The 25176-nt window shown below is 44.2% G+C and overlaps 1 protein-coding gene across 6 annotated transcripts in view; it reads left to right on the top strand.

Annotated features, from left to right (window-relative positions):
- Positions 1 to 17318, top strand: part of SLX4IP (SLX4 interacting protein) — a 123135-nt gene extending 105817 nt beyond the window's left edge. For all 6 annotated transcript variants that reach the window (XM_053285796.1, XM_053285795.1, XM_053285797.1 and 3 more), the window contains 2 exons: positions 10706 to 10815; positions 15218 to 17318. In XM_053285796.1, coding sequence (XP_053141771.1) covers positions 10706 to 10808 — 103 coding nt within the window. In that variant the 3' untranslated portion in view covers positions 10809 to 10815; positions 15218 to 17318. The remainder of the gene's footprint in view (positions 1 to 10705; positions 10816 to 15217) is intronic.
- Positions 17319 to 25176: the final 7858 nt, after the last annotated feature.

The raw sequence follows: 25176 nt of genomic DNA, 5'->3' as shown, positions 1-25176 counted from the left end.
CACCCCTGCTCATTATAGTCCTTATCTCCTACACCCATGTCTTGGTACAGGATGTTCATGAGTTGGTCAGCTTCTCCCCAGGTCAGGTCTTCGGCCTTGATGGATAAGTGCTAATTGTTAAACAGCTATTGCTTCCCTTCCTGCCCCTTTTGGCCAGCAAGTCCTTTATTGGCCTGTCAAAGTGGGAATGTAGGAGGGGAAAGGAAAGGGGTAGGGTTACAACTGAGCTAAATTTCCATATAGGATATGTATGCCAGGAGGTTTTTCACACGTGGCTCTACGCCTCGGGGTATCTGAAGAGCGAATCTGCTTTGCAGCAGATTAGCCATTTTAATTCGAGGGGTTAGATGGACCATTCACATAGCCATCAGCACCTCCTTCAACGCCTTCGGAGAAAGCAGAAGCCCCTGAGTTGTGCCCCCCCCCCCAAGCTGCTGGAAATAGAGGATTTTTTAACCCCGGATATAACTTGGGCTAAGCCAGAATTCGCAGCCTTCCTTCGGAGAAAAACAAAGCCCTGTCTAGCCTGGTCTCTGATAGCCTGCATGGAGGTCGGGTTAAATCCAGAGAATATGTGGACTGGCACACTCCAATCAGGAGTGGATTTGGGGGGAAAGCCCTGTCTGTAAAATCTCCAGGCAACCAGAACATGATACAGTTATATATGTATTATGATACAAAGGTTACAGACTTAAGCTTAGTATTTTTTTAAGTTATGGCTCTAATACGGAAATGTAACTTATCAAGAGACCCGGGGCTCCGCTGATCTAATGTGCATACTGAAGTTACAATCTTGCAAGGCTTTGAATCTTCCAACAAATTCAGTTTCCAGTATCCTTGGTATAACTTCCTCTCCCACCATTGCTGACACAATGTTCACACTTGAAATGAACAGGTGAAGGTCACCGTCATGTAGTAGTTACAGTCATGGCCATTCAGCCATGAAACTCGCTGGGTGACTCAGGGCCAGTCACTCTCTCTCAGCCTAACCTACCTCACAGGGTTGTTGTGAGGAGAAACATAACCATGTATACTGCTCTGGGCTCATGGAGGAAGAGCGGGACATAAATGTGAAAATAAATAAAATAAGTAGTGAAAATAATCTAGCAAAAGCAGAAACAGCAAGAACCCCCATGAGGGCTGCGGGTGTGCACAACTGTTTGGCCATAAAAGATGTCATGTGATTTTGTATAAGCTGGCGCAGTGACACAGTTGCATGCATCACATGTGTCCTGTAACTTTGAAGACAGGTGTGGCTACTGTGGAGCTACACATTAGAGTGGAGCTACACATTGTCTTGGGAAACACACATTTACTGGTCAATGGGGATGCAGGGGGCATTTGCAAAAGAGAATTGGCAGAAAGAGGACGTAATGATTTCCTCCTCCTGACCTTTCTCCCTGCAATCTGGGCTTCTTTCTCAGAGCATGCTGGGGTGAAATGGCTGGTGGGGATAGAATGGGTAGGAACGGGAAGAGTTAAGCATATCCGCACCACCACCACACCCCATTTTTTGCAGATGCCCAGGTGCATTAATATTGTTGTGCTGGGAAACCTATGTTGGCTTGTCATGTTTAATTCTGCCCTAAGCCAGCGCTGGAGGTGGTGGCACCTGCTTTTCAAGGATTAGAGGAAGGTTAGAGGAAGTTCTTTATATGTCTATAAAAAACTTTAATAATGGAAGGTCCAATTTGGTTCTCCCCTGTGTTTCTTTAACCAAATAATGAAATAGGGTTGTTGTTTTTTAAAAATTACTTAACCAGAAATAAAGAGGAATTTAGCACTACCTTTTCTTTATTGTAATCTCTGCATATCTTCTTGGAAGTAGGAAAACTTGGGATAGTTCTTCACATATACAAGCATAACCAATGATCCTCTAGGAAGGAATAAAACTCCAAAGATGACTATGGTTTGCATTTTCCTTGCATGTCACTAAGAGAATATTGTCGAGTCTCAAAACTACTGACCTTTACCCCCTTCTGTGTTGTCAGTGAACAATAGATCCATTCTCTGCAAATATTCCCTCTGAATCCACTATCTAGAGTCATGTGACGTCTCCATATGCAAACAGGATTGATTCATGCCCTCAATTAACATATTAACTTTGGAGTGATCATGTCGAGTATGTATTGCATATGTCTCAAAGCGTATAAATGTAGCTTTTGTTTACATATATCACCAATTCCTTTTCTGTGGCGGCACAAGGACTACCCTGCCTTCATTTAGTAAAGTCTAAGCAGGTAAATCAGTACCTAGTCATTGAACCAGCTTATTTTGGAAAATAATGTGTCACCACCACCACCACCCCACCACCTTTCAATCCATCTAGGCACACTGAAAGATACATTCTGTACCCGACAGATGTAAAAATGCATCCTGAGCTTCTAGCACTTCACTAACAATGGCTTACATTTTGCACAGCATTAGGAAAGTCATCTAATGGTGCAGCGGCGAAATGACTTGCCTAGCAAGCCAGAGGTTGCCAGTTCAAATCCCCACTGGTATGTTTCCCAGACTATGGGAAACACCTTTATCAGGCAGCAGTGATAAGGGAAGATGCTGAAAGGCATCATCTCATACTGCTCCGGAGGAGACAATGGTGAACTCCTCCTGTAGTCTACCAAAAAGAAAACCACAGGGCTCTGTGGTTGCCAGGAGTGGTTGCACACTTTACCTTTAGTAGAGTGGAACAGAGCCAAACATGCGGGGAGATGGGAGCAATTTTCCTTGCTTTTTCCTTGCTACAAAAGTACTTTTGGAAGGAGGGAGGAATAAGACAAATCACTCCTGCCTCTACCTCTGTGCACTTTTGACTGCTCAGCTTCAATGCCGCATTTCTGTAGGTATGCTGCTCTGTCCCACCCTACTGATGCTGCACAGAATGTGAGCCACTATGTAGCAATTTTTGTGTTATGCTGCATAAACATAACATTCATTTTCATCTTAGCCATTAGTTGACTTTCCATCTGTTATATTAATTCTCCTGGGTGTGCCTTGGAATGTGCGTCCCAGAGCCCAGCTGATTGGCTGGGTGGCGGACGCGCCTGATTGGCTGAGGCGCACCCAGGAGGGTTGGTTGCCATGGCAGCGGCCCGGCCATGGAGGCCAGAGGTGATGGGCCCGGCCTGGCCATGGAGGCAAGGCCCAGGAGGGGGGAAAGAAAGGGGATGCAGAAGTGGCAGTGGGGAGGAGAGGTGACTGGGCCCAGAAGCAGAGACTGGGGCAGAAGGGGGGGGGGAGAGCTAACCACCGGCCCCAAAGAGCACACAGATGCTCTGCGCAGGGTCGGTTAGTATCATTTTGTTTGTTTGTTTGTTTGTTATATTTATATAGTGCCCAATATGTGCATCTCTAGGTTGTATACACATTTTAAAACACAACAAATATAAAACAGAGTAAAAACAATTTCACAGAATAAAAAGTTAAAACAATCTCATGGGATAAAAACAATTAAACAATTTAAAATTAATTTCAGTTAAAAGCCTGAGAAAACAGGTGTGACTTGAGAGTCTTCCTAAAAGCAATCAGAGAAGAAGATGCTTGTATTTTGACAGGCAGCATATTCCAAAGACGCAGCACAGCCACAGAGAAGGCCTGATCCCAAGTTACCACCAAATGAGCTGGTGGCAACCATAACCAGACCTCTCCAGATGATCTTAATAGGTGACAGGGTTCATGACTGAGTGTCCCTTGGAGACTGTTGTTCTTCAAAATCTGAACTTTTGTATGGTGTCCCTCAGGGCTCTGTATTGTCTCCGATGTTGTTTAACATCTACATGAAACCACTGGGAGAGATCATCAGGAGATTTGCTGCAGGGTGTTATTAATATGCTGATGACTCTCAGAGCTATTGACCTCATCACAAAATGGTATAACTTCCTAAATGCCTGCCTGGAGTTGGTAATGGGCTGGATGAGGGATAACAAACTCAGAATGAATCCAGATAAGACAGAGGTATTAACTGGGGGGGTCGGGATCCAAGAGATGGTTTAGATCTGCCTGTTCTAGATGGTGTTACACTCCCCCTGAAAGATCAGGTACGTAGTTTGGGAGTGCTCCTGGATCCAAAACTTTCTCTGGTTTTCAGGTTTAGGCACTGGGCCAGGAGCACTTTTTATCAGCTTGGGCTAATTCACCAGCTATGCCCAGAGGCTTACCTATAAATGCCGGAGGTACTCATTGTACGGGGTTGAAACTCGGGAGATGATTTTGATCTGCCTGTTCTGGATGGGGTCACATTTCCCCAGAAGGAACAGGTATGCAGTCTGAGGGTGCTTCTGGATCCAAGTCTCTCCCTGGTGTCCCAGGTTGAGGCATTGGCCAGAGGTGCCTTCTATCAGCTTTGGCTGATACGCCAGCTGCGTCAGTTTCTTGAGATAGATGACCTCAAAACAATGGTACATCTGCTGGTAACCTCCAGACTGGATTACTGTAATGCGCTCTATGTGGGGCTGCCTTTGTATGTAGTCTGGAAACTACAGTTGTTTCAGAATGTGGCAGCCCGGCTGGTCTCTGGGTCATCTAGGAGAGACCATATTACTCCCGTATTGAAGGATTTACACTGGTTGCCGATATGTTTCCAGGCAAAATACAAGGTGTTAGTTATAACCTATAAAGCCCTAAACAGCTTGGGCCCTGGGTATTTAAGAGAACGTCTTCTTCATTATGAACCCCACCGCCCATTGAGATCATCAGAAGAGGTCCGTCTGCATTTGCCACCGCCTTGTCTGGTGGCTGCTCAGGGACGAGCGTTCTCCGTTGCTGTCCCGAGGCTTTGGAATGCGCTCCCTAGTGAAATAAGAGCCTCCCCATCTCTGACAATTTTTAAAAAGTCTTTAAAGATGCACCTTTTCACCCAGGCTTTTAACTGATACTGGTTTGATTGGTTTTAATGTTGTTTTAGAATATTGTTTTAAAATTTTTAAATTGTCATGTTTTAAATTTTTTGTTTTTAGCTAATATTTCAATGTTGTTTTTATTTTTGTTGTAAACCACCCAGAGATGTAAGTTTTGGGTGGTATAAAAATATGTTAAATAAAGTTTGGAGCCTTGTGGAACTCCATACTTTAATTCTCGATTTGTAGAGCAGCTTTTCAAGTGAAACCAACTGGAATCTACAATAGAGGTAGGAATGGAACCACTGTAAAACAGTGCCACTCAATCCCACCTCCCTCAGGCAATCCAGAAGACCACCATGGCTGATAGTATCAATCAAAAGCCGCTGAGAGATCCAAAAGGATTAGCTGAGTCTCTCTCCCTCTGTCAATAGCCAATTGGAGATCATCTGTCAGGCCGACCAAGGCAGTCTCAACCCCATACCCTGCTTGAAAGCTGGTTTGAAATGGGTTTAGATAATCTGTATTCAAAACTGGATAATACAGTCTGGATCTGAGAGGCCACCACCCACTCAGTCACCTTGGCCAACCATGGAAGATTGGACATGGGAGTGTAATTAGCTGACTCAGAGGGATCTAATGCAGGTTTCTTCAAATAAGGTCTAATAATAACCTCCTGAGACAAGGAGGCATCCTACCCTCCTTTATATTTATAAGCATTTATAATATTTACCAGACCCTATCTGATAATACGATTACCAGATGAAATAAGCCATCATTTAACACCATCAGTTATCCAAATTTAGGGACATGTTTGCATAGTGCTTGCATGAAGTACAGCAAGAGCTCCCTAAATAGAGTCTTGCCACAGACCCACCTGCTCAACATGGTTTGCAACCAGTTATCTTTTCCAAACTTTGCTGCTGTTTTTTCTTTCACCTTTGTCCTCCATACATTACCCCACTCCCAAATCTAAAATAATTTTGGATAAAATAAAAAGATAGTGTCCATCTGGATCCAAGGAAGGCAGGGGTATACTGGGTTCCATGGCATGGTCTGAGGGCATAGGATACCATCACCTTGCTGAAGGTAATCAAGTCTGGGTCTGCTCAGTGTCTGCATAGGAGACTGCCTGGGGACACCATGTATGCTGCCTTGAGTTCTATGCTGGAAGAAAGGGAGGGTATATAAATGTAATAAATATTGTAATGGCTTTGCTGTACCAACATGCATCTGTGAGGTGGTTGCTTTCATACTTATGCTGTGTTCTATGCTACCTAAACATGACCTGGGGAAACTGTAAGTCCACTAATAATGGGCTATAACTCCTCTGGAGAAGTATTTTGTTAGTTACACCCTTAGACAGCTGCCTCGCAAAAGTCTCAAGGCAATGTCTAGAGGTAAAAGGGAAGCAATGAAAGTGCTTTCTCAGGGCCTTGAGACGAAGAAAAGGTTTCTCAGGGCCTTGAGACGAAGCGATTTCCACTCTCATGTCAGTCCCTTCCTTGTAGTCTAAGTGCAACATATGTTAGAAACAATACCTGAGGCGGTATGAGGAGTGAGAGTTGTCATCAGTGGTGGCATGGACACTTTCCAGTAGGTGCCCACAACACTTGTGCAACCATATTCTGAGTAGCATTCAGGGGTGCACTTAGGTAATTTTGGAGCCTGGACCTCAAGGCTTTGGGAGCCCGCCCTCCCCTGCAAATTAAGCATCATCATGCTCTGCTGGGAGACCATACCACCTGGGACAGACTAAAGAGGATTTGGGGGACCCCAGGGGTGTGGAGGCGCTGGACTTCAGCCCCGAAGTCCAGGGGTAAGAGTGCCTCTGGTAGCATTCCAGGTTGTACTAGCCTTGCAAGAGAAGGAAAGAATTGCATGCTTTCCGCAATAACGTGTTGCATTTTACATGCTAAAAGACAGAGAGATAATTTATTGTATCTGGAATGTAAGTATTTTCTTGAGGAAAGATCTGTGGAGCCGTCTGTGTATTTGTTGTTCTATAAGCCAATAATCTGGAAAGACCCCTGTTCTCTGACATTGGTGCCTCTAATGATGAAATCACAGAACTGGACTTCTAAATGTTCAAAATACATATTGCTTATTGAAGCTTGTCATTTGAAGGGATGAGGACACATTTCTGTATGTACCTGATCCTGACACAAATATAAATATGTCTGTCTAAACAATTTGCATCCTAACTTTCTGTGGAGCACTGGTTTGTCTAGATATCTACTTCTAGGAGCAGAAGAAGTGGGGTGCTCATGCGACTCTTTCAGGAGCACAACACTTCTGATGCTAGAAGGAGCTTCCTTGATAAATCGGCGCTATGCTGAAAGTTAGGGTATAACCTTTAATTTGTTGCTCTCAAGTCCCAGCCATTCCCCCACAGTCTTTTTTACAAAGAGTAATGCCACTGTTTCATGGTGCTTTTGACATTTTTTACCATTTGAGCAGCTCTGCTGTATCAGACAGGAGTGCCATTTATGACGAATATTTATTTGTTTTTCAACAATAGTTCCCAAAGCAGTTTACATACATAAATAGATATTAATTAATTAATTGATTGATTGATTGATTAAATTTAATGAATTGGCTCCCTGTACTCACAGTCTAAGAAAGAAACATAGGCTCCCTGTCCTCACAGTCTAAGAAAGAAACATAGGATAGACGCCATCAACAGCCACTGGAGGGATGCTGTGCTGGAGGTGGATAGGACCAGTTGCTCTTCCACTTCTAGATAAAGAGAATCACCACTTTAAATAGGTACATCTAGCCTAGCATCCTGTTTCCATCAGTGGCCAGCCAGATGCTTCTGGGAAGCCCACAAGGTGGGCCATGTAGTAACACCCCTCTTTCACTGTTCACCCTTCCCTCTGCCCAGAGGTGCTCTTACCCCTGGACTTGGGAGATGAAGTCCAGGGCCTCCACATCCCCTGAGAGCCCCCAGATTCTCTAGTCTGACCCAGATGGTGTGGTCATCCGGCAGAACATAATGATGCTTAATTTGCAGGGAAGAGGGGGAACATCCAAAGGCCTTTAGGTCCAGACTCCAAGATTACCTAGGTGCACCTCTACTTCTGCCCCATCTAATATGCCGCCCAAGTATACTGTCTCTGAACCTGGATATTCCATTTAGCTACTGGGGCTAATAACCACTGAAAGGTCTGTCTTGCATGAATTTGTTTGATCCTCTTTTAAAGCCATCTGATCCCATGACCATCATCACAAGTAGTGATGATGGTGATAATCAAGACTTACTTGATTGTAAGTTAATCAAGTGTTAGATGAAGACGTATCCCCCCCCCCCGCCATCTAAATCTACTGCCTATCCATTTCACAGTTGGACTAGTATTAGTGGAGACTGAGAATTCTCTCTGCTCCCAGCTTTGTCCACAACCCTGCATCACTTCATAAACCTCTATCATTCCTTCTCTCACACATCTTCTTTCTAAACAAGGAAGGCACAACCCTCTTGCCATTCCCCACAGGGAACATGATTGAAATGTTGATTGTTTTGGTTGCACTTTTTCTTCAGCTTTTCTCTGTCGTGGTAAACATTGTTCATATGAAGTCTATCTCCAATGTCCTTTTTATACTTGCAATATTTTCTTTAATTATTTGACTGGCTAAAAAGGAGTTTAGGATTATTGGACAGAATGAAAACAGATTTAATCTTTTCTTTTTCTTTCACAAGCCTTGGCATTCCCACAGGAAATCAACAACAGTATTCCCAAAACAAGGGTCCCCCGCTCCTTCCTTTTCCCCTTCCAATTCACTTGATTGTTAAAGCCTTTGCATTGCCATTATTCATGTTATACTTGCTGTATGGTATATGCAGTGTCCACTCTTCCTTACACTTTTCTTTTTGTCTTCCATTGTGGAATTATTCCAGCCTCAGGCAATTTACATCCCTCCTAAAAGCAAGAGGCTTTCTGGTTCCCACAGAGTCGTTCAAAGAATGACTCATATTCCTTATGTTAATTGTTCAGTTCTCAAAATATAGCACTTACAGGGTGTGGCTCCAAGGGGAAAATCTACTGTACTTACAGGGCATGTCGAGAAGTGTTTCACATATACATCATTTTCTCCTTCGAGTTTTCAAAGCTTTAACCCTTTTCTGTCACTTTTATTTTGTAATGGGGAAAATATTATATTCAAGCAAATAAGTCCAAGAGGGCAACAGTTTGAACACGCCAGCCTTTTCACCTCTTTAAAAGAGGTTTAGGCCACAAGTGAAATTATATTCTTGGTCTAGTCCCTGAAAACTCTCACTCGTGTTGGGAAGGGGCAAATTAAACATTCTGTGTATGGAATGTCTCCCACCCATTTTTCTTTTTACTTGAATACTCCACATAATCAGAGCAGTGGGGTGGGTGTGCATGTGCCTAATTCTTTGTAGGCTCTTGTGTGTAACTCTTTGTAGGTAGCATGTGTGAACCATACCCCTACCCTGCTCTTTTGTCCACAACTATCCTATGCCGAGTGAATCCTTACTAGATTTTAAATAATTATTTTAGGCACACCTAAGAGTTAGGGCATGCCCACTGGGATTTTGATTTTGGGTTGCTTTGTTGATATGGCACAGGAGTCTGCAGTTTAAAACTAATTTTGAAGGACCGAGAGGTGGTAAATCTGTGTCTAGACTACTGCTTCAGAGTGTAGGTGGGAGCTCACATTATTCAGCTGTGAGGGAGAAAGCTAGGTTAGAACCGGACATGCTGGGTTTCAGCAGAAGCAGGTGGACCAGGCAGACAGTGACCATGTCTACCCACCACTGATCTGCTCTCTGAGAAAGCCATCTCAGTTCACTTCATGGATGAGCTAGCCTTGTATGAGCCCCCTGTCTGCAGTCTGAAGTGGTACAGTCCAGGCACGGACTCTGAAGCCGGAGTCCCACAGGTTTCAAAACCAGTTTGCCATGTAGTGTGGCTGCTACTTGAGAAACATAAGCCCATTTTTCCTCTCTCTTCCAGTTGTAGTAGTTAATATGGATCCATGGAACTGATTTTCGCCAAACTGCTAGGAAGTTTCCTGGGTATAAAATCCTTCATGTTTCTCACTGTTTAAATGTTGCCTTAATCTTTGCATTCACTTTTGTTTGTTTGGAGAGTCATAAAAAAGGACTGAAGTTATATCCTCTCGCGGCCTTGGTATGTCTGTCTGGATATGTTTGGCAATAGTGGGATAAGGGACAGGCTGCTCTTCAAATACTTCCATTTCAAGAGGTCTTTGGGATGTTCAAAAGTGGAGGAGAGATAGCATAGATCTGGGGGGCATAACAACAGTGTGGGGAGTAACGTTCACAGGAGCATATGGGGGGGTGTATTAATTAAAATGTTTCGTCCTTATATTCTTGGTGCAATAATGAGTAGAACCATCACTGATCTATCTGTCAAATATGGGTGGGTGGGTGTAATATAAATGAACAAGATCTCGCTGTATCCCATGGAGTAAATATGGAAAATCATGGGACTCCTTGGGAGGATCAGAACAGCAAGACCGCTGCGCCACCAAGTCTCTTTAATAATAGCTGACAAAACACGCTGCTGTCTGCTCTACAGATTCCTGGCATTTGTCGTCGTTTGAGCCACAGAGACATTGCACATTTGCCAACTGTTTCTTCAGATGGCTTGGAATCGAGATGATTGGCCTTGTTTGCTTTGTGGTGCAGTTTAATGGAGGGAAAATGTACAGCAAGAAGATTGTTGTGGGGAAGGTGGCCCTGCGTGTTATGGGATTAAAAGCAGTTCTGATCTGCTGCTCTTCATATGGGAAGGTAGCGATAATAAAAAGCACTTGTATATGTGGGTAACGGCAGCATTAATGGATAACTCTCTTTAAAACTGTGTTGTCTTTTGAGTTAGAAAGAAAACCTGTCTCCTGGAACGTCTTTATATTTTGGCGAATCAGTTGAAGATGAAAAGTTCAAGGCTTCCTTGTCTCAACAGAAGAAGCAAGCCATCCTGAAAAAGATGTAAGCCGCCCCCCACCCCCCGCACACCCACTTGCTTTTTATACGTTTAAAGTATGATTACAAAAGATGCTACATGTCAAGGCTGCAACAAAATATTGAGCGTACATTGTTTGTCTTTTCATTACCTCCCCCACCGCACTCATACACACAAATGTTTGGGAAGCAGTTAGGTTTCATAAAATCAGCTCAATAAACTAATAAAAAGACAAGTTGGAAAACTCTTGAAGTTGCTGGAGGAACAAAGTGGGAGGACAAAGGAAACTTTTTTAAAATATATATATATATATATAATTCCGCTGCCGCCTCTTTCTCCTCTTTCTGAGTGGGAAAGGGGAAAAGATGGTGGAAAGAAAATAAATTGATCTCGGGGGAGGGGGGAATCATTCCCTTTGGCACTTTTTATGCATGCCATTCTCATCCCACTCCTTTGAGCAATTTCTTCAGCCTCCATCCCTGAAGCAGCCACGGGAAGGGAAGGGCAAACTGGACTCATCAGCTCCCAGTCTCTTCCCTCCTTATGATTGTTTCAGCAGCCTGTCCTCCAAAAAGCAATTGCAAGAGGGATCCCCACCCGCAAGTTCCTCCTCCACACCCAAAGTAGGGTAATACTTTTATTAGGCCAATTTAAGTCACACAGCATTAAATACAAGCTTTTGAGTTTTGCAGAACTCTTCATCAGGCTAGATAATTAGCAAAAAGGGGGCAGGGGCAATGCTTAAAGTAACCCAACAACCTGCAATTTCTGAAATCTAAAGAGCCAGGGTTCTGCAGACTTGGGTCAGTCTTGGTTAGGGTTCCTTAACCTTGGGCCCTCAGATGTTGGTCTACAACTCCCATCATCCTCAGCCACAAAGGCCATGTCTGGGGATGATGGAAGTTGTAGTCCAACAATATATGGGGGCCCAAGGTTAAGGAACCCTGGTCTTGGTTGTTATGAGGTAGTTTCATTACACACACAGGGCTGCTGGGACAAAGACATAGTTATACATAGTTTGGTAGTTATTTTAGTTTTTAATTTAGAATGTAATTTTTAATGTTGCCTGTTTGCATCTTGTTGTGCACCGCCTGGAGTCTTCGGAGTGGGTAGTATATTAAATGTCTCAAATAAATAAATAAATATACTGCTGTATTTTGGAAGTAAAACAATCTGGAAGTTACACACTTCTCTCTTGGAAATGCCTGGGCAAAGACTGTGTGTTTCATTAGAAGAACGCCGCTAGGTACTTCCTGTAGATGTAGGAAGCTTGACACTCAATATTTCCTTTCTCCAGTTCTGCCCAATGGGAGATGATAAGGGCTCAAATGGGAGAAAGCACCTATAGTATGAACCAGGAGCAGCCCATACGGGCATGTTGGGGGGGTGGAAACCAAGCCACAGATGTGGTTCATTCCCGTTCTCTCCCTGCCGTGGTTGCCTCACTCTGTCTCACTTGCCCTGCATGTTAACTCCAAGCATGTGAATTGGTCAGTTGGCTGGCTACTGGTCCTTTCCCTGCATATACCTGTAGGAAAGGACCATAGCTCAGTGGAAAAGCATCTGCTTTGCATACAGAAGATCCTAGGTTCAGTTCCTGGCATCCTCAGGGAAATACCTACCTGAAACCCTGAAGCACCACTGCCAGTCAGTGTAGACCTGGGATCCTCAATGTTGGGTCCCCAGATATCATTGGACTTCAGCTCCCATAATCCTCAGCCCCAGTGGCCTTTGGTTGGGGATTATGGGAGTTGAAGTCCAATAACATCTGGGGACCCAACATTGAGAATCCCTGATGAAGACAATACTGAGCTTGATGATCAGGTAGCTACTTATGTACCCTATGTGCTCAGCTCCCCACCATTTACGGTGGGGAGCAATTACGGTGGCTTTCCTTGCCTCCAATTTCCACAAAGGTTTCAGATTTGAGTGGAGTAAGCTTGCTCAACTTTTCTTTGGCTTGTTTCACAGGGCTTATGCTGGGCTGAAGAGAAGCAAGCAGCCCTCACCAACCCTAAGTCCCAGTTCTAGTCAGCCTATCTGCATCTCTCTGCTCCCAGGGATGTGCCACCTAGGAGCACAAGGGCAGCCTGCATGCACAATCCTTGCCCTTTGTCACATCTTAGGGGGCAGGGGGGGTCTTTTTCTGCAGGGCTGTGCTACAGGTAGAGACCTCCTCTTCCCAGGTAGAAGCCCCCAGTTTGAACCTGAGGGCTACAACAAGATATGTAAATCAATTTTGAAGAATTCAGAACAGGAAACCGTTAAGCCCTATGTTAAACACAGACACGAAACATTATTCCCAAAGGAATATGTCTGAATTTGATGGGGGTGGGGAGGGGAATGCAACTTTTCTCCCAATGTCAGCCTTCAATTTGTATTGCTGATAAGAATCTGAATTTTTGGCTGAATTGCCTGATAAATATTACTTTGATCCTCTTTCTGTGAGTTAGTCATGCCCAGGATGCAGAATATAATTCAGACTGCTCCCTTGCTCTTCCTCTGTTGCAATGTATCTTTAGGCTGAAGCAAGCAGTAGGCATATTTCCTTGCTCCTTGCATAGGTTTGTGATGCTAACCGAAAATAATTGTTCATCCAGTCTGAATATCATTTGGTTATAGTGGGGTTTCTTGTTAGCACAGAGGATTTTCTCCTTAGCTTCATTTTAAATCTGATACCCTTTCACTTCTAGCAAGCTCCTAGAGACTGCCCCTTTCTTCTCTCTGCAATTAAAAGTTTAGCCTGTTAAAAGTTCAGGTCTGTATGTGGTACATGCTGTTGAAAGGTCTTTGGCCATTATTGTCATTTGGGATTTTTCGTTTTCTCTTGAAGAGCATCTAATTCCTTAACTAAATGTTTCTTTAGTAACATGTTAGGCAGTGTTGACACAACCCACGTTAGGTTTCAAACATGGAAATAAGTTTGAAATATTCTTGAGAAAACTGAAAGTTCATCTTATTTGGAGTTAGACAACAAACCAGCTGCAGATGCCCAGTGAATAACTTCCAGGCGTCTTCCAAGATCTTGTTAGAATTATGTGAATATCCATTCTTAAAAAGGGTTTTGCCTTCACAGTTGCATGGCTAAATAATAAAGTGAGGGTATAAGATAAGACTGGAGGAGCGAAGGAAGGATCAAGAAGTGCAGGGGGTGACTCGGTATTTTTACTGTTGAGCTTGTATTCAAGTTTCTTTCAAGGTCTTACTTGGCTCTTCCCCAATATTTAATCTACGTATTGTAGAGAGTCATCTGTTTGAGAAGACAAAGTTTTCAGAACGTACATGCACTGCTGGGAGGCTGCAGAGCCATGGATGCTCATGCAGATCTCCTCCCAATGAAATGGATGGGGCGACCCATAGAGTAAGAGAAGCAAAGTGTGGGTATCAAAGTGGCTGTGTGTGAATTCAATGTTTATTTTTAAGATGTTTAGCACACCTTTTGGTCCAAAAAAGATCTACAAGGTATCCTTCAATCAAACAAAATATTGATATGGTAGAAGAGAAAAAAGAAATATAGAAAATAACCAGCAGACCCAAAAGCAAAACACCCTTACTTGGCCATGGTGGCAGTGGGGAGGGCTTGTGGTAGGGCCTTCCTTAGGCCTAGCGTGTTGCCACAAGCCTGAGTGGAAGCCAGCAAATAGGGCTGCCAGGAATAATGGAAAATGTAGCTTGCTTTATTCCTTGAGTCCCTAGAAAAAGCTACCATAAGCCTCTGAAGGGTGCTCAACAACCTAATATGGTTCCCCCCAATTATTTCTAGTGCAGCCTAGGGGGAAAAGGTTTGCCCATCACTACAATTAAAGTTCTGGGTTAGGAATTAAGTGTTAGATCAAGGCTATATAACCTCAGCCCTCCTGCAGATGCTGAACTCCAGCTGCCATCATTCTTGGCCATTGGCCATTGTGGCTAGAGACAATGAGGGCTGTAGTCCACAAAAAGCTGGAGGGTTGACGTTGTGCGGTCTGATGTTCCAAGTTCACCAGCTGTAGTTGAGTACCTTCTGTATTCATGGAAATGACGTGCAAATATTTTCAAGCCAAATATGCTAGAATGCTACAGTGTTGTGGGAAAACGCCCATCCCACTAGTCTGGAAGGGAGTTCTCTCTTTCTGTACACATGTCTTTCTCATGCTTTATTTGACACCTTTGCCTTTTTCTGTTGGTGAAACATTTCACGATACACATCGTGGGCTGTAAATTTGGGATAGAATCTCGTTCTTTCCTGTGGATCCAAAATAGAACTCCTTCAGAACTCATTGACAATTCCCTCTGTGGCAGGTGGTTATTGCTTGATGTTATCCTTAATGAGCAGACATTGCTGCTTGTAATACAGTGATGCCTTAGTAGCCTCCCAGAATTTGTAGAAAGGGTGACCTGTAACAATCAAGAGCTCTGCATTATTAAAAGTAAAATCTTTATTATTAGAGTGAAGAGGACAGAAACGAAGAACGCTGATGAGAGCCAACCTCAGCCCAGCGAGGACACCATGAAAGTATATCTTGGCTCGCTGTGCTCAGACAGAGAGTAGGAAGAACGCCTCGCTAGCTTCTTCCAATGCTCCGTCTGAAGCAAAGCGTAGGCCAAAGGATTGCATAAATACAGCTGAGAGCAGATTGGAGCTTCCTGTTTCAGAACTGGACAACGATGTGGATTGGAGACAGCCGAGCTACACTAGCAGCCAGCAAAAACTTCACTCTGAGCAGCGGTTAGACATGACTTTTGTGCAGGAGGCCTCCGTGGTGCTGTGAGTCAGCACTAGCAAATCCAAACCAGAGTCAAAGGGTGACTGAGACAGCATAAATGCTGTTCTAAGCATGCAGGATCAGAAGCAGCATGCCTCTGGGACAGGATCACTTGGTACACAGATGTGTAGCCGTGCTGGTTGTCCGGGGCCATCTTTTGGAGAGGTCCCCACCAAATCCCACAATGTTTTCTAAAAGAGGCTTGGCAGAAGCCATGTCTGATGAAGAGTTGCTTACTTAAAGAAAACCTTTCCCCTGAGAGTTGGTTTGATGAGAAATACAGGCATCGTGCCGACAAACCAAAACCAACCACAGTCACCAAAGAGTAACCCTTAATGCCGCTTTTTCCATATATGCCAAGCCTGCAGAGAGACTACAGGAGATTCAAGAGGGGTCGAAAGCAATCAAAAAAGGAAGCATGGAAAATGAATCCCATAATCAAAAGTGCTAGAAATACGTATGGCATTATTAAATGCTCCCTCTGCTGCTAAGGTCATGTCTAATGAACATATATGCTTGAGGAATTTGCTCAAAAGTTGGAAGTAATGAACATTTCTCTGATCCAGTGGTTTTGTTAAAGATGTTAAATGGGGATTAAGTTACATAGAGGCATTGAAATTTAACTGGACACACTTTCCATAATGCTGAATTGTGCACATGGCTCCTGAAATCCTTTACTCCAGAGGCATCCCAGTGAGCCCCGAGTAGTTCTCCACAGAAGGCAATGGGAGAGTTGCAGATTTAGATGCTTTTGCCTTCCAGTGAAGATGAGCCTACATCACGTTGACAGAAATGCATTATCAGCCTTTATTTGCCTAGTTGTTTACAACCCAATTTTCTTTGTATATTATGATGGGGCAGAGGAAGGAAGAACTTGCATGCTTTTTGTATTTTTTTTTGCCCCTAAATTTCTGTTTTTTAATTGTACAACATTTCATGTGCAAGATCCATTTAGAAGAAATAGAGTATACTTGATAAAATACATCTTTAGAGCTCGCAGGTTAGGAAGAAAGACATACACAGAGAGCAAGGAATAAAAGCATGTTTGTGTCTCAAATCCACTTAAACTGGTTTTAAGTGGAAGATCCATTATTGGATTATTATGAGATTTGTCATTCATTTGACTAATATTTGCTTCTTTATTCTGCTGCAAAAATGTTTATGAGAAAATAAAACTGCATAAAGGAGACTTAAAGAGGCTTTGGAACCTACACAGCCACAAAGCTAGTCAGTGCGATTGATTGTGGAAGTTGAATACCTGCTCGCGCGCTCTCTCTCTCTCTCTCTCTCTCTCTCTCTCTCTCTCTCTCTCTCTCTCTCTCTCTCTCTCTCTCTCACACACACACACACACACACACACACACACACACACACACACACACACACACTTACTTTTCTCCCACCCTTCCCTCCCATGGAGTTCTGGGCAGCATACAAGGCGTTCATCCCCTTTTATCCTCTCAACAACTCTGCAAGGTTGGTTAGGGTGTGAGAGTATGATGGGCCAACCACAGAGTTTCATGGCTCAGTGAGGGGATTTGAACTTGATTCTTCATGGTCCACTCCAGGGTTCTAACTGTTATTTTGCCCTGACTGTTTGCCACCTCTGTCTGTCCCAAGAATACTGTCGGTTGTTGGATTTCCCCCCCGCCCCACCCCCAATTACTAATAGATCATTTGTTTTCGTTTTAATACAGTATTCCAGTTTTGTTTTGTTTTTTGAGTTGCCATGTACTTTTCAGCAAAAATAAATGAATAAACTTGTAACTAATCATTAAGAACAAGCAGGGCTTTCAAATGAGTCATACTTCTGAATGGAGTATCTGAACTGAGACTTCAGATCTCTTGTGGAGCTCCTCTTTGGTCACCTGAAGATCTCTCATCATGATCAACCCTGAAATTCCTACTTTGGACATTGAATCAAAATTTGGGAACACAAGAGCCCTGTTCACAAATGTTGAGTGTACATACAATCTTTGTACAGTGTTCACACTCGGAGATCTGTTCATATGTACAGTTATTCACACTTTAGACTGGTTCAGACCATACTTTGTCCATTGTCTTGACCCCACACAATAACCATACTTTTGCCCCATGCAATTAGGGAAGGATGTTCCTGCCTGGGGGGAAGGATGTGCATGCTCGTGGGGAACTCATGTTCTTATCGTGGAGTGGGGCTGTGTGTGTCAGGCTAGCTGATGAAGTATCAACCATCCCAACTCATTATGTTCAATGCACATAAAGTAGTACACTTCCTATATCTGCACCTTGCATTTCAGGATCCCCTATCTACATTCATTTTTGAAAGGAACACATGTGCTACTGTCCCATTTGGAAGATCTACATCTCACGTTTACGTTTTTCATTTTAAAAAACTGCAGGAAATCTAATCATGGATCTCCTGCCGTCGCATCTAGTATGACCCTAAATGCAGTAAAGTATTTTCTTTATACAATTTGTTAGAAATGCAATAGGTAGTCTTTTAAACAAGCATGCGATGACTTGACTATGGGAAATCACCCTATCCCCCCTCCCCCACTTTGAAACAAATCCTTTTTCTCCATTAAGAGATTGAGTCTCTGCCCGATTTGTCAAGAGTTACTGTCTTTGTTTATTTTATGAGCCTTTAGCGTGTTTGAACAAGCAGGGAGTCGAGCACCCCAGCATTTGTTCCTTAAATATTTCCAGTCCTTTACTTGTATAGGAGTGGGGAAAACATAGTATTCAACTCACGCAGTTACAGAAGGAAAATATCTGACCACATATGGTTTACTAGTCTGAATTATGGCTCAAAGGTATATTTGATTTATTTTTTCCAGGAAAAATAATTAGGTTTCACCTTAATGGAAAAGGATGGAATGCATGTATGTCTAACAAACTTTTCATCATAAAGTTTAAGAAATGGGCACGCATCAGTAAATTAAACCATTAGCATTATCTGGAAACACTTTGTACCGCATTGAGATTTTACTGTTTATTTTATGAAACTTAGTGTTTCAGCTTTTTTATTTTCATTTCTAGGTCACTCAGTCCCTTGGGTTTGGGGCAGATTACGATCTAAAAAATAATACGTTATCAAATCAGGCAAAGATATTTACTAAAATTCCAGCAGTTTAAAACATAAACCTAGCCTTAGGAGAAAGAATAATCTAACATTGTGAGGCACAGAGGCAGAAGTCCCTCTCGGAGTGCCCCTTTCTTTACAAAGTTGGCACATTGATTGTAAAACCTAGAAGCAGTTTGTGACAAATCTGAAAGACAGCAGTGGGACATATAGAAGTAGCCAGTGCTTAACGTATGCAGAACCCAATCTAGGTATTGTTTACAGGTTAAATCTAATGATGAGCAGATTCAGTTTGGTCTGGGAAGGGTCCAGCTAAGCTGACTTTTTCATCAAATGCTCACCTGACCTTCAGACCCACCCTATCCAGAATCAGTTTCAGATCTCAAGATCTTTACTGGAACCTGATAGGTTCTAGAGGTTTCTTCAACACATAGACCTCCTCTCACATGTGCAGAAGGCTCCTGCCATAACATAGGACATGCAGAAGGTTTCAAATTCCCTCCCTGGCATCTCCAAGATAGGGCTGAGAGAGAGTCCTGTCTGCAAATTTGGAGAAGCCACTGCCAGACTGTGTAGACAACATTGATCTAGATGGACCAATGGTCTGACTTGGTATATGGCATGTTCCTATAGGGCGGATTCAGATGATGTGGGAACCGGTGAACTGCTGGTTCCCGGAGCTCAGTGGTGAGCCTGACTTCTGGTGGAGGAGGGGTAATATGCTGGCATTGGTTGTCGTCTGAACCAACCAGTGTCAGCACATTCCTCCCTACTTGCAGTTCTAAACCTGACATCTGTAATCAGTTTCAAATCTCGGTTAAAGTTGTTGGACTCAGAAATTAAAGCAGGACAGAATACGCTGACATTGGCAGGTTCAGATGACGTGACCAATGTCAGCATATCAGCCCTCCCTCACCAGAAGTCAGGCTCACCACTGAGCTCCAAAAGCCAATGATTTGCCGGTTCCTGTGTCATCTGAACAGATCCACTGAGGTTGTTCACATGATTGGGAGGGTGAAGGGAAGGCTGGTTGAACTCAATCTTCCCCCCAGATGAGCACTTGCCTGCTGCGAGGAGTATGGACCACGCTCCCAGACAATCCATGCTGCTTGGCACAGTGCAGAGCTCTGTCAGCCGGGATGACAGCCACCAGATATCCTACAATGCACTGGGGGATTTCTCCAGGAGGCGGGCGCTCTAGGTGCCGATCTCTATTCACTGGGGCTGAATGTAGCCCCAGTGAACACACCATCCCGGTGCCCAGGTTGAGGGCTCGCTCAAGCCCTTAACCCCGGCTAAGAGCCAGGATTAAAAGTCGGGCTAGGCAGTACTGCCCCACCAGGATTGGACCCGATCCTGGTGGTTCTCACACACAGCCTAACTCAGGCTGGATTTCCCTAGCCTGGGTTAGGTTGCACATGTGAACAGCCTCATTGTGTGATGGTGTCAACACTCCATGTCTTCATAGGAGTACTTCTGGGGCAAAGCCTAGTAGCCTGTGGAACTAGGACTAAACTATGCAATCCTGTTAAATTCCTGGCACTTTCTGGCCTTATTTGCGTTGTGAACAGAATGGCCTTTTGTTCACAGTAAAAACCACAATGATTTTCAATCCCACCAATCAGTACCTAAGGAAGTGGGGTTATTGCCCCATTTCGACAATGCTGCTGTTCTGTTTTTGACATGAGATTTTCCCATATGTTATAGCTCCTTCATCTTTTTCATTCAGCTAACGAGCAATGGTGGTTCATGCCTTTATCATTCCAAGGCCATGTTAAATTAGGGATTGCCCTTAAATGCTCTTCCTAACCTATACACAATATGGCTACCTGCCTTTTAATAAGAGAGGTGCTTCAGAAACATCTTACACCACTATTCCTGTGTTGGCACTGGTTTGCCATTGTTGTCGCTGGTGGAGAAGCAGAGTTGATGAGTTGATGAGTTTAGCCCTGGGAGGAGGGGGAAGGGGAGTCAGAGTCTTGAAACCTTCATGTAGAGCAATACTACTTCGGTAAAAGTGAGCATCAAGCACCAATAGTCAGGGAGTGTTACCTTATTCTGGTTGGTCCAGATATTTCTTCAAAGGGAGTGTCTGAGAACTAAGGTTTTATTCCGTTTAGGGTCAGTGCCTTGTGAACTTTAGTTTGGCTCCATGGAACTTTAGTCTTCCAGTGCAAACATCCATTTGGGAAATCATCAATACATGCTTCCAGGCAACTCTGGATATTAAGGTAGCCGTGGAACTCCCCATATCACAGCTTAGCAGCATGTTGAATGAAAACAAATCCTGAGGGGGTGGGAATTGTATGTAGGTGATTAGTAAATTTATTTTTAAACAATAAGATATACAAATACTGACACAAAATATATGTCCCCTGCTAACTGAGCAAAGCAGCACCTTTTTAAAGTGGTGATTCTCTTTATTTAGCAGGGGGAGAGCAAGTGGCCCTATTCAGCCGCAGATCTGCATCCAGAGGCGTAACTAGGGAAAACGGCGCCCAGGGCAAGCACTGAAATTGCGCCCCCCGCCCCCCCAAAACATCTGACAACATTTGCAATTCAAGTGTACTGAAATGAACAATGGTAATATTTCTTTGAAGACTTATCATTTAAAAATAACTGCAGTAAGCATGTAATGAAAAAACAAAACCTCAGATAGTGTAGAAGATAACACAAGCTTATAGTTATGCCAGTGCTGCTATAATTCTCTATTTTTGAAAAGCATACAACTTCAAGAGATTAGAAGGCTGTGAAGTCCAATTCAGACTCTACAAGTTGCAATCAAGGACAGGATCCCACCAGTTATGCAGACTCGCTGGACACAACTTTAGCCTCCCGTTTAGCCGCCCACTGGATCGCGGCTGCGGTGGGTGGCGGCGGCGGAATGGCCGAGAACAGAGCGACGCCGAGGCCTGCCGTCCGGCCCGTGTGCAGTTAATAGATTGAATTGCGCAGGCGTGCCTCGCAGTTGGGAAGCGACGCTGGGCCGGACGGCAGGCCTCGGCATTGCTCTGTTTTCGGCCATTCCACCGCTGCAGCCGCAATCCAGGATAGGGGGACTTGCAACCTTGGTGCTTGCTCCCACCAGCCAGACATGACTCCGGGGCTGGCCAGGTAGCGACGGTGAGCTTGGGCGTGCGGCACCTGCGGCGGTGCCACATGCCCAGAGAAAGGGCAGCTGGTCAGGCCAGGGGGAGGGAATCTGGCCATTCTGCCTGGAGCTACAGCCAGCACGATGGCATGGATGGAGCCGCCGCGGCCGGCCAGCCCAGCCCGACAACCTGCCCGGCGTCGTGGGCCATGCCGCCGCTGCTGCGGCGCCACCTCTGGCTCCAAATTCCACCCAGTTGGCCGTGTCTACCCGCTGCTGCTGCCCGCCCCCCACTCCCTGGCCGCGCCACCACCCACCAGCTAGTTCAGTTAAATGAAAATAAACAATTGAATTATTATAATAAAATTTTTAAAAAACCACACACACACACACACCTTGTCCTCCTTTGCACACTTTATTCAAGTGGTCCTTCCTTGGAGATGATGTCTCTCTCTGGTTGCTGGTTTCTTTCTTGGGCCCTGAAGTTGCGGGAGCCCCCGCAGCCAAGCAGCAAGACACTCTCGCTCTCTCGTCGTCGCCTCACAAATGCACGTGCGTGCGAGAGGCGACGAGAGAGCGGGAGGTAAACTCGCACATGCGCGAGTGGAGGTGGGTGGGGACTAGGGAGGAGTGCCACAAGGAGGTTCGTGGCAAGCAGTGAGGGCGCCACTCCAAACAGAAGAGAATGGAAGAAGAAGAAGATAATTAAATTTTGGTCTGTGAGCGGGTCTCTAGGCAGGTGGCAGCACCCAGGCTGGCACTCGCCGCTGGGGGAGAGACGCGCCACTGGGGGAGAGAGGCGCCACTGGTGCCATGTGGTCGTGGGTGGCTGCTGCTGCTAGTGCTGCAGCCTGCCTATGCTATTGCTAAAAATAGATTTTGGTGAAAGCACTTTTTGGTGACACGTGACAGCACTTTTTGGCGCCCTCCACCAAGTGGCGCCCAGGGCACGTGCCCTGCCTGCCCTACCTTTAGTTACGCCCCTGTCTGCATCCATCCAGTGTTGTTGGTGTCCTTCTTATGTTCCTTTTAAAGATTGTGAATACTTTGGGGACACAGAACCATATCGATCTATCTATCTATCTATCTATCTATCTATCTATCTATCTATCTATCTATCTATCTGTCTGTCTGTCTGTCTATCTATGTGAACTGCTTAGGGAACTTTTGTTAAAAAGGGGTTTATAAATATTTGTCGTATTCTTAAATATAACCCATCTAAAAAGTAGTTCTGGAACAGTACCAAAAAAGTTCAAGGACTTCAGCTTCAGAAATAAAAGTTTTGAGAAGGTTGCCAGATGTAGAAAATCTGAATGCTCACATTCAATATCTACTGCTTGAGATCTGTGGACAAGTGTGGTTGGTGGGGCAAGAAGGTAGAAAGTGATCTTCATCTGGCTCCCCTTCCCTGAAGACAGTAATGCTGCTTTTCATCTCCCACTCATTTGGGCTTGCTTACCACTTCCTTTATGGTTTTTTCTGCCCTATGCTTTGTCACACCAAAGCAATTAAAGTTTAACTATCGCTTAGCCTGGGAGGAAATTGTTGATATCTAGAATGCTATTAATGAAGACAGCATTAGAGATTGCTTTTGTCCCATAACCAGTTGCTGCTGTTTTACATGATGGTCAGAGAAGTTTGGTGCAATACTGTAGTTTTATGCAAGCGAGAGATCGTGCTTGAATTCTCATTCTGTTTCCATAGTCAATAAAGTCAATTAGAATCTCTTCCCCAACATTAATGTGCTTCTTGAAAATATTTCACAATGCTTGTCTCCCTCACTTTTTGACTGAGAACCATTTTGTGTGGCTTAGGAACATAGGAAGCTGCCATATACTGAGTCAGACCATAGGTCCATCTAGCTCAGAATTGTCTACACAGACTGGCAGCAGCTTCTCCAAGGTTGCAGGCAGAAGTCTCTCTCAGCCGTATCTTGGAGATGCCAGGGAGGGAGATTGGAACCTTCTGCTCTTCCCACCCCCTAAGGGAAATATCTTACAGTGCTCACACATCAAGTTTCCCATTCATATGCAACCAGAGCAGACCCTGCTTAGCTAAGGGGACAAGTCATGCTTGCTACCACAAGACCAGATCTCCTCTCCATGGCTTGCTTTGTCATCCATCACTTCTGGTTCCAAATCTAGCTGGAACTCTGCTCCTGACAGTTATCAGAGAACTAGTCATCGGAACTGTGAAATGCATACATGTGGAGATGCAATTTAAGACTTAAATATGTGTGTGCGCATGTATATGTGTGTGTATGGAATGGAAGAGATTTGACTTTCAACTTTCTGGCTCTGTGCTCATTGGTTGACATCCACACACTAATGCTACACCGCCACGTGAGTGGGGAGGAGTGATGTTCAACTATCTCCCCTTCCCTTGGAAGTTCACTGTGCCTTCCAAAAATATGTCCCTGAGGGTCGTGCAACCTGCAGTGACATATTTCCAGATAGCATGGTGGGAAGGGTAGCAGAGGCATAGATAGCAGGAAATCGCTGCTGCCGCTGCCACCCCTTGCATGAAAGCACAGCGTTATTCTGGATGTTAGGCAAAACTCTGCTGCACCAGCACAGTGCTAGTCTGGATGTCAGCCTTTTAAAAAAAATACAGTTTTAATATTTTTGTACATTTGTTTGAGGCCTTGGTGAAGGCAACACAGAGAGTTTTTAAATGAATACATTGAAAACAAAAACAAAAACCACCCCAAAAAAGCATGTTTGTTGTGGTGGCAACTTTTCCTTTATCCCTAATAACTTTAGCAATTTTCTTAACATAGGCCACCATCTCCACTCTATTTTTTGTTGTTCAATAAATCCAAGGGGTCTGTGCCTTTGACATGCGCTTCATTCATAGGCCCATTTAAATGTTTTTAACAATAGCAATTCTGTATGCAGAACCAGTGAGTTAACCAGAGATAGCAGTGCTTCTGAGGAATCATCAAAAACCACAGTTTGACATGTCATCATCCAATCTACTTTAGAAAAGGTTTGCAGTGAATATCAAATTACCGTTGGTGTTTATTAGAGATGTGTAAATCTATCTGAGTCGGTGATTCAAACTCAAATAAGAGAGCCAGCGTGGTGTAGTGGTTAGAGTGCTGGACTAGGACCGGGGAGACCTGAGTTCAAATCCCCATTCAGCCATGAGACTTGCTGGGTGACTCTGGGCCAGTCACTTCTCTCTCAGCCTAACCTACTTCACAGGGTTGTTGTGAGGAGAAACTCAAGTATGTAGTATACCACTCTGGGCTCCTTGGAGGAAGAGCGGGATATAAAATGTTAAAAATAAATAAATAAAATAAATTGCCCTTAGAACAAAGAGCCTGATTCAAGTTCAAATTAAACTGACTCTGATTCAAGCTCGAATTGATTTGAGTGATCCAAACGCCATTTTGTCTCCATGTTTTTCCTTTGCTGATTGGCTTGAGATCTCCTTGCTTCTTGGTTGGCTTGTTGTCATTCAAATCAAGAGTTGTCAAGGGCAA

The sequence above is a fragment of the Hemicordylus capensis genome, chromosome 1 (assembly GCF_027244095.1).
Source record: "Hemicordylus capensis ecotype Gifberg chromosome 1, rHemCap1.1.pri, whole genome shotgun sequence".
NCBI lineage: Eukaryota > Metazoa > Chordata > Lepidosauria > Squamata > Cordylidae > Hemicordylus > Hemicordylus capensis.
The sequence above is the reverse complement of the archived record's forward strand: the minus strand, read 5'-3'. Positions and strand labels throughout refer to the sequence as shown.